The sequence below is a fragment of the Coenobita brevimanus genome, chromosome 14 (assembly GCF_032717465.1).
Source record: "Coenobita brevimanus isolate Jiangsu-jjx chromosome 14, ASM3271746v2, whole genome shotgun sequence".
Taxonomy (NCBI): domain Eukaryota; kingdom Metazoa; phylum Arthropoda; class Malacostraca; order Decapoda; family Coenobitidae; genus Coenobita; species Coenobita brevimanus.
Window position 1 is genome coordinate 40,874,558 of NC_136967.1, and position 10,835 is coordinate 40,885,392.

The 10,835-nt window shown below is 38.8% G+C and overlaps 1 protein-coding gene across 1 annotated transcript in view; it reads right to left on the reverse strand.

Annotated features, from left to right (window-relative positions):
• The window catches only part of LOC145390374 (corticotropin-releasing factor receptor 1-like), a 427,528-nt gene that overhangs the window by 289,673 nt on the left and 127,020 nt on the right, over positions 1-10,835 (reverse strand). The window contains exon 3 of the mRNA XM_080265322.1: positions 830-921. Within this exon, the coding sequence (XP_080121448.1) occupies positions 830-921 (92 nt within the window). The remainder of the gene's footprint in view (positions 1-829; positions 922-10,835) is intronic.

Genomic DNA, 10,835 nt, shown 5'->3' on the forward strand with positions numbered 1-10,835 from the left:
GAATAAAACTTCATCTAACCTCCACCATGTCCTTCGGAGTGATTGTCGAAACCATCTCGTCCTTAAAACTAGAGGAATCGGAGGTATTTTGAACAGGAGGCATTTCGTTTGTTGTGGTTCTACTTGAGCGGAAGGTCACACGGTTTCTTGTTCTTAGATATGGCTTGAATATTGGTTACATAATATTCATAATATTAAGAAAACATATATTCACAATTATCATTTAAAAATAATATTTGAGGGAAATATAAATATTATTGAAATGTGCACACACACACACACACACACACACACACACACACACACACACACACACACACACACACACACACACACGACAGTATCCTTTCCATATTGCACCTAAAAATAGGGTATCTAAAGTGAATAAGAGAAATCGCACCTTAAGGATTTGGTGGTTGCACCTATACCCCCATTACCCAAGAACCTATAATTAGTGCTAAGGCCTGGTGCAACGCTGCCCAGTACTACTGTGACCTGAGGTTCCATGACCTGACTAGTGTGAAGTGTATTATCATGAAATGAATTACTGGTACCTGTACTACCATGACCTGTGCCAATATGAAGTGTCCTATTGTGATCTATACTACCATGACCTGTACAACCATGAACTAATCTATTGTGGTTTGCATTACTTTAACCTTTACAACCATGATGCACAGTACCATGGCCTCACGCAGTGTGGTCCGCACTGCCATGACCTGACCAATCATGATGTGCACTACCATGATTTGTCTGTGAGTTTTACTATATTACTAGACCTGACAGACTGCCCTCTACTTTCTGATATCAGGTGGTGGTGTGATCTGACCTGGTGTTCGATGACGCTGAGGCACTGCGAGTAGTTGGTCCATCCCCCCAGCAGCCAGGCACCAGTCACGTCACACTCACGGTACGCCGTAGCTGTGTGCACAACATCAAACACAGTTACACACAAAAAAAGTACTTCAGAAACATCACATGTAAAGTGCTGTTGCTGTCAATAGTTCCTTTACACTTCCTGGAAACTGTTCAAAACCAGTGACATATTTCTAAGCTAACCAGCAAATGTGAAGCAGACTTGAAGGACTGAAATCTTCGATAAGTAATTCAGACCCCTGGAAGTGGAACAGGATTACTCAGCGCGACTGTACTTTCAATGACAACATTAGAAATAATGTAAAACTGCAAGAATGACACTGGTATGTAAGATATACAAAAATGTGCTTTGAATATTTCCATTCTTCTTGGATTCATACCATTATGTAAACCAATGATCTGGACTGTAGATCTCTGCACTTGATGTATGTATGGAAGATAATGATGGGATGGCCATTGCAGTGCAGAAGTCAGCAACAAACTAGAGGGCCCCTCCAAAGGGAGGGGGGGGGGAGGAATCACATTAGCCTCGAGCAGATACATATCTCGCGCGGCTCGTAATGTGACACTGACCTTAACTTTCACCAGTTTCGAACTCGTAGGAGATTTTCATCAATATTACACACCTGTACAATTTTCTGATGATATCTTGAGCGATTGCGAAATTATCATACTAACACACACACACACACACACACACACACACACACACACACACACACACACACTGAAAACAACATTCGTAGAATTTCATTGCTACTATACAGTATACTTGTAAAATTTTGTGAAGATGTATTGCGCGGTTACGAGGTTATCGTTTTAACAGACACGCAGGCCTTGATGTACTTTCACCAATTTCGAACTCGTGATCTATTTTTTCCCTAGTACACACCTGTAAAATTTTGTTATATCTTGAGCGGTTGCAAAGTTATCGTGCTAACACACACACACACACACACACACACACACACACACACACACACACACACACACACACACACACACACACAAACACACACACAAAAGTCAAACTGAAAATAATACCAGCTTCGTTATCGCGGCATGTAAATATGATGGTGATAATGATGATGATTGTGATGATGGAAATAATCATTATTATCTTGTTTCATACTCCCACATAATTAAGGGATATGCTTTATGTAATCTTAGTAAAAGAGGAACCAATAATAAATGGCAGATATGCCAGAATACTATCAGCAATTAATGATGCCCATATTTTAGATTTTTAGAGGATCTGACATCTCTCAGAATGAATAACTGTAAGGAAGTATTACTTCCCAGAAGAACAAGTCATGAGGGAGTCAAAAAAAAATGCCAGTGAGTTATGCAGATGTGTTAGGGGATAGTCATGATAAGGAGGAGGTGACTCAGAAGAGACATATTGGAACTGAAGCACAAAGTAGTGTTGAGTCCAGTGTTCAGGTACGGCCTGTGGACCCTCCAGGGAAACGTCGTCTGTGGCATTTTGGAGCCGTGGACTGGGAGGCCCTCAGGCAGGACTTCTTTGATTTTCCCTGGAATGATTATTGCTTCCATGGCCGTGAGCCATCTGAGTGTGCCTTGCGCATTACGGAGGTTATTCTCTCGGGCATGGAAGCATACATTCCTTTCTCATATCCTTTGACTAACGCAAGAAAGCCTTGGTTTAATCACGCTTGTTCTAATGCTGTCCGCAACAAGGAGAGGACCTACAAAAGGTACCGGAGCCAACCCACCCATGAATCACATCATCTTTACGTTTCTGCCCGGAATCGTGCTAAGTCTGTTCTTCGCTCTACTAAAAATAATTTAATCCATACTAAATGCTCTCAACTCTCCAACTCGAATTCTTCCCGCTCCTTCTGGCACCTTGCCAAAAATCTTTCTAACAACTTTACCTAATCATCCTTCCCTCCTCTTTTCTACTCTGATGGTTCTGTAGCTATTTCTTCTACTGATAAAGCAGATCTCTTCGCACAGACTTTCTCCTCCAATTCCACCTTAAACGATTCCAGTGCTGTTCCTCCATCACTTCCCCCCGCTGGCTTCCTCATGGCTGACATTAAAATTTCTTCAGCTGATGTATTTTCTGCCATCACTGGCCTCAGTACTAACAAGGCATATGGGCCTGATGGGGTCCCTCCTGTTGTTCTGAAGAACTGTGCTGTTGTGCTTACTCCCTGCCTAGGCAAACTCTTTCGCCTTTGTCTGTCAACTTGTACCTTTCCTTCTTGCTGGAAGTTTGCTCTCATTCAGCCAGTCCCAAAGAAGGGTGACCACTCCCAACCCTCCAACTATCGTCCAATTGCTTTAACGTCCTGTATTTCAAAAGTTTTCGAGTCAATTCTCAATAGAAAAATTTTAAGGCATCTTTCCTATCACAACATTCTTTCCGATCGTCAGTACGGGTTCCGTCAGGGACGCTCCACTGGCGATCTTCTCACCTGCCTTTCAGACTCCTGGTCATCCTCCTTTCGGGACTTTGGCGAAAGCTTTGCCATTGCACTTGACATCTCAAAGGCTTTCGATCGAGTCTGGCATAAATCTTTAATTTCCAAACTGCCCTCCTACGGTTTCTACCCTTCTATCTGTGCCTTCATCGCTAGCTTCCTTTCTGGTCGTTCTATAGCCGCTGATGTAGACGGCCATCGTTCTTCTGCTAGATCTATCAACAGTGGTGTTCCTCAGGGCTCTGTCCTATCACCAACTCTCTTCCTTTTATTCATCAGTGATCTTCTAAGCTGTACATCTAACCCTATCCACTCATACACTGATGACTCCACCCTTCACCTTTCCATTCGGTTCTCGCAACGCCCATCTCAACAGTTACTTCAACAAACAAGGGATGAGGCTATGGCACACCTAATGTCTGACTTGGCTCGTATCTCTGACTGGGGTAAAAAATAATATGGTTGTTTTTAATGCATCTAAGACTCAGTTCTTACACCTTTCAACCCGACAAAATCTCCCACAGGTATACCCACTAATGTTTAATAATATTCAGCTTAATCCTGCACCATCCTTGAACATGCTTGGGGTTTCATTTACTCGGGACTTATCTTGGAAAGATCATATTACAACTCTTGTAAAATCTGCTTCCAAGAGATTGGGTGTGCTAAGCCAACTCCGCTCTTTCTTTACCCCTGCACAATTGTTGACTCTATACAGGGGTTTTATCCACCCCTGTGTGGAGTACAACTCTCATGTGTGGGGAGGCTCCCCACATACAGCTCTTCTCAATAGGGTGGAGTCAAAGGCTTTTCGTCTCATTAACTCTCCTCCTCTTACTGACTCCCTTCAACCTCTGTCTCTTCGCCGCACTGTTGCATCTTTATCTCTTTTCTATCGCTACTTTAATGGTCACTGCTCCTCTGAACTGTCTGCTTGCATTCCTCCACCTCTACGACGGGCGCGTAGCACCCGTCTGGCAGCAAACTCTCATCCCTTTTCTGTCCAGCTCTCTAATGCAAGAGTTAACCGTTACTCCCAGTCTTTCATTTATGCAATAGGTCAACTCTGGAACTGTCTCCCTCTGTCTGTATTTCCTGCTGCCTATGATCTCCAGTCTTTCAAACGCAGTGTGTCCAGGCATCTCAAAATGATCGGATCTTGAATTTGGCTCTCTATTGTATTTTGTTTTTCTCTTGGATGGAACTATTACTGCGGGCTCATGGCCTTTGGTTCCTTCTTCCTCGCATTAAAAAAAAAAAAGTGACAATGTGAAGACAGTGAAGAGAATGGATGAGGACCGTGGTGATGTGTTCGACGAAGGGCTACATGGGGAGAAGAAGAGAGGGAGGAACAGCGGTGCAAGAGTTGGCATGAGGAGGGCACGAAGAGATGGTATGCATAATATGGATGTCGTCGGTGTTATGGCCAGCAGCCCTGCAGCATGTGTATCGGATTCACGTACTGGTGCTGTGTCCAAACGTATTCAACTACGACCACAATCGGTAGTGCCACAGGTTCATTTCCCAATATGTGGTGGAAGTCCTGCAAATATTGAAAGTAATGTTGATAATGAATGGATTTTAGTTGACAGGAGGAAACAACGCACAAGGAAATATCAGTTTAAGGGAATAACAGGATCCATGAAAAGTGATTCCATGAACCTTAAAGCAGTTAAAAGAACATTAGATGTTTTTTCTTGAAAGAAATGATCCGGGAGTTTCAGTAGGTGGAATAAAAGAACATGTTATAAAAGTATTTAAAGCTGAAGTTATAAATATCACACAGCTGGATATTAGGTCAGAGGAATTTAATGCATATAAAATTACAGTGAATGCCAAGGACAGAGATAAACTATTTAATGAGGAACTATGGCCAGAGGATGTAATAGCAGATAAATATTATAATAAATCAAAGAAGGTGACAGAAAAAGAAGCTTTTTAGTATTGTCGCATATATTGCTCCTTTTATGGTGTTATTTAATTATTCTATTTTTTTTAAACTTTTTATTTTGACTGGAGGTATTTTTAATAGATCATTCCCCCTATATCACTGATTTTAGGGTAAGGTTATTTTATAAGCTTGTTTTTACTTTGGTTTTTATTATTATTATTATTTTAAGCTGGGAAAGGCCCCAGGAATTGATGGAGTGTGTGGTGAAATGCTTAGGTATGGGGGTGAGATTGTTGTGGAGTGGATATGGAAGTTGTGTAGATTGGCTTGGGAAGAGGGAAGGGTTCCAGAGGACTGGAAATCAGGTATAATTGTTCCTCTGTACAAAGGAAAAGGGGAGAGAGAAGTATGTGGTAACCATAGGGGTATTTGCCTTCTTAGTGTGACTGGTAAAATATATGGTAGAATACTCATTGATAGGGTTAGGCATATGACAGAGGAGCTAGTTGGAGAAGAACAAGGGGATTTAGGAAGGGAAAAGGGTGTGTAGATCAGATATTTGTTCTAAGATGTTTAGTGGAGAAGTATCTAGAGAAGGGAAGGAAAGTGTATGCTGCCTTCATGGACTTGGAGAAAGCTTATGACAGAATAGATAGGCAAGGTATGTGGAAGGTATTAAGAATATATGGAGTGGAGGGGAAATTGTTGAGTGCTGTGAAGAGTATGTACGAGGGAGCTAGGGCTACGGTGCGAGTGGATGGTGAGCTGAGTGAGTTCTTTGATCTCAATGTGGGACTGAAACAGGGTTGTGTAATGTCTCCATGGCTGTTTAATATATATATGGATGGGGTTGTAAAGGAGGTACAAGGTAGGGCAGTGGATGTGGGGGTTGCCCTAATGAATGAGGGTGAGATTTGGAAGCTTCCGGTGTTGCTGTTTGCTGATGATACAGTATTGTTGAGTGAAGATGAATGGGAGTTGCAAGGTTTGGTGAATGAATTTGGGACAGTGTGTAGGAGGAGGAAGCTGAAAGTTAATGTAAACAAAAGTAAAGTTATGGTGTTTGAGAGGAATGAAGTCACAGAGTGTGCAGTGAGGTTGGATGGTGAGGATATGGAGAATGTGAGTGCATTCAAGTACTTGGGTAGTGTGATGAGTAAGGATGGAACTCTGGGGGATGAAGTACGTGAAAGGGTACAGCAGGGAAGGAAGGTTGTTGGTACACTGAAAGCAGTGATGAGAAATGGGGAGGTGAGTATGGAAGTTAAGAAGTCACTGCATGATGGTATTGTGATCCCTACCCTGACGTATGGAAGCGAGGCGTGGACATTGCAAGAGGGGAACAAGTCAAGAGTGAGAGCAGTGGAAATGAGTTACTTGAGAGGAGCATGTGGAGTGACGTGGAGGGACAGGTTGACGAATGAAGAAGTGAAGGAACGTTGTGGGGTAGATGTGGATGTGGTTGAAAAGATTAGGAGAAATACACTGAGGTGGTTTGGACATGTGGAGAGAATGGAGAATGAAAGACTGACTAAGAGGGTGTATGTAGGTGAGGTGGAGGGAGGGAGAGGGAGGGGTAGACCAAGGATGAGGTGGAGGGATGGAGTTGAGAGGTATATGAGGGAGGGGGGGTGAGTTGGGGGGAGGGGAGTCAAATGGTGGGTGACAGAGTGACTTGGAGGCGTTTTGTCTGCGGCCACCCTTTGCGGGATTAGGGCGTCGGGCTATAGATAGATAGATAGATAGATTTTTTTTTTTTTTATACTATATTCTTTTTAGTTTCGTTGCTTTTAGTTGCTAAGGTTTTTTAAGCATCAGTTTTCTGTGTGTGTGTGTGTGTGTGTGTGTGTGTGTGTGTGTGTGTGTGTGTGTGTGTCAGCAATTATTAATTGGCTAATGTTCATCAGAGTCTTACACTTTTTATCTTGTTTTATCTAGATCTTATATATATTTTTTTTTTCACCTTTTTTGTCATTGTAGTTTTTTTTTTTTATTATTATTTCATTGATTTCTGTTTCTGTAACATTTTTTAATATTTTGAAAAGCTGCTACGTTCTCCCTACATGTCAAGTGGGGTTGGTGGAGGATTAGTGCCCCTCCCTGTAAAACAATTAACTCTAAGCCCTCGGCCACCCCGTTTGGGATACATGGCGTCTGGCAATGAATGAATGAATGCTATTGCTCATTGGTTATTTTAGGGAAACTTGTTTTTTATTTATATTCCTTTTACTGGTTTTTGCTACTGGAACATTTTTGTCCGCTTAACTTTTCTTTTATTATTTTTTAAGTGGATACTGATTTATAGAGAACCTAAACTTTTTACTCCATAGGTTTTTTATTAACTGATTGGTGTCTGCCTTTTGAAACCGTTGTATGAGTACTTTTATTGTACTTTTTTCTGTTATTTAATATAATTTGATATTAATATTTTATAGGCATATTCATTATATCCATTTTTATTATATTTATTTTTAATTTTTACTTATTTTTATTTTTTTTTATTTTTTTTCTATACTGTTACCATTAGTACTATTATTTTTCTTTATATATTTTTTGCTTTATTTCTTTTATACATTTCTTGTTAGACACATGAAGATGGATATTAGGATTTGTACTTTTAATTGCTGTTCCTTAAGGAAAAACATAGATCTCATCCGCTCTGTAGCAGATCAGCAATATGAATTAATTTTTTTACAGGAAACATATATAACAGAAGACAAATTGGGTGATATTGAATTCATTCATGAATGTGTAGGATCTGCTGCTAGATACTCCGAAAAGTCTCTTATTTCAAATAGAGGAAGGTGTGAGGGAGGATTAGTTTCTATGTGGAGGAAAGATCTACCTTTTAGAATAAAGATTTTATTAATTGACCTTAATCATATAGTAATGAATTTAACCATGGGACACTCTGCTATTCTTTTAATTAATACCTATATAAAAAGTGATATATGGGAGGATAGAATGTTAAATCAATACCTGGAGGCACTGAGTAACCTGGAGTATATTTTCAATAACCATGAGTTTAACAGTGTTTATATCATGGGAGATTTTAATGCTGATCCTTTTATTGGTAGGTCTTGGTTAAATCTTAACAATTTTATACAGGGAAATAAGTTAAAGTGCTTTGATGTTGAGATGTTGGATGATCATACTTTTACTTTCATTCCTTACAGTGATTTGTATACAAAATGGCTGGATCATGTCATTGGAAAGGATAGCACCTTTGCCTGCATTTCCAACATTAAAGTGTTGTATTCTATGATTGGGTCGGATCATTTACCCATGACCGTTACAGTTTATATTAAATTCATAGATTCGAGCTTAGGTGTGTCATCAAGATCAGAGTTCTGATGATGTTTTTTATGTTGAATGGAATAAGATAAGTGATAAGGATATTTATTTGACTGAGAGATTTGTTAGTATGGAACTTAACAAATGTATGAACAGTGAAGCGTTTACTTGCCAAGTGTTTGGTGTGTCTCAGTGGAGCACAGAGCGCAAATAGTACATTTCTATCATGATATGATCGATTCAGTGGCCTTTTTTTACACAGGGTTTTAGAAAGAATAAATGCAAATTTAGGGTTATTCCTGGTTGGAACCGCTGTGTTAAAGAATTATATGCTAAATCAAGATATGATTATTTTAAATGGTTGGAAACTGGAAGAAACAGAAATTCGGAGGAATACCAAAGAATGGTAGAGAGTAGAAAAACTTTTAAAAATGTGTTGTCCAGTTGTAAGTGCAATAAAATATCTGAAAGATCTAGAGCTGTGCAAGAGAAATTTCAGAGAAAGAATATGCTTTCTTTCTGGGGTGAAATAAGAAAACAGAGTAATAAGATAAAATCATCTAAGTTTATAGATGGTATGACTAATGATATTATTCAGTTGTTTGGTGAAAAGTTGTTTAAGAATCAGGATGAAGAGGATATTGGGGAAGGAACTGAGGTTTTGTCTAAATTAAAGGAAGTGTGGTATTCCAGAAGAAAAATGTGCATTAAAATATCAGTAGAAAGATTAAAACTATTAATTAGGAGGCTGAATGAAGGCATAGGTCATGATGGCATACACTCAACATTACTGAAGCATGGACCTGAGGAGTTTTTAGGTGTATTGGTGCGTTTTATAAACACTTGTTATAGTCATTGTTACATACCAGTGGCAATGCTGAAGGGTAATGTTACTCCCATTATTAAAGACATAAAAGGAACTGCATCAGATTCATCTAATTATAGGCCAATAATGGTATCTTCATGTGTTTTAAAACTTTTAGAATTACATTTTTTAGATGTTTTAAAAGAAAAGTGTGTTTTTAACTGTAGGCACTTTGGATTTACAGAAGGACTGTCTACTGCTGATGCTTGTTTTTTATGAAAAGAAACTATCAGACCATATACTAAAAGAGGCAAAACATCTTATGCAGTTTTTATGGATCTTTCAAAAGCTTTTGATAATGTGAATCATTTTAAACAGGGGAACATTTTATTGGAAAGGGACTTTCCCCCTGACACTATTTTAATTATTATGAATTATTTACAGGACACGTATCAAGTGGGGTTGGTGGAGGATTAGTGCCCCTCCCTGTAAAACAGTTAACTCTAAGCCCTTGGCCACCCCATTTGGGATACATGGCGTCTGGCAATGAATGAATGAATGAAAAAAATGAATTTACGGAACACCAGTGTGATAATTATTTGGAATAATTGTTTTGGTAAATATTACGCTATCAATAGAGGTGTTCGACAAGGGGGAATTCTCTCTCCTTTGCTTTTTAAATTATACATTGATGATATAATTAAAACCTTATCGAAGGTGAATGTTGAATGTTCCCTTGTTTTTTTTTTTAGAGTAAATATCATTGCATATGCAGATGACATTGTAATTTTAGGTGATTCAAAAGAAAACGTTGAGTTACTGTGTAAAACGTTTGAGACTGAGGTAAGTAATCTGGAACTGAAAATTAACAGCAATAAATCCAAAGTTATGATATTTAATACAACAAAAAATATGGGGCACAGTATCCCTTGTATAAATCAGTATGAAATAGTGAAGAAATATAAAAATTTTGGCTATATAATTGAAGAAAGTTTTTCAGATAAATATGATATTGAGATATGATTAAATTCTTTTATTCAAAACTTAATTCTGTATACAGGAAATTTAAGAAAATTAATTAACAAACGTTACTGTTTTTGTTTAGGGCATATTGTGTCCCTGATTATGGGTTATCATTATGGGACTTAGCGAACACACAAAAAGGTCTGCTGTTTAGAACATTTGAAGTTGCATATGCTAATGCAGTAAAGAAAATATATAATTTACCAAGATTAACAAGTAATCATTGTGTGGCCAAGGCAGCTGGTGTTTTTCTGTTAAGGCATCATGCAGCATTCACACAAGCAAGATATGTGAAGTCTTTTTTTACAAAGAGGAATGTTTTACTTAGGATGAATATTCCTGTTTTTACCTCTAGCCATCATTTTATCCAGCTTTGTAATCACTTCAGTGAAAAATATAATATAAGTATTATGAGAATGGAAACTGATATTATTAAATCAAGGATTGCTTGGATTCAAAATCATGAAGAAACAAGAGAATTGCAAGTTACTGTGTG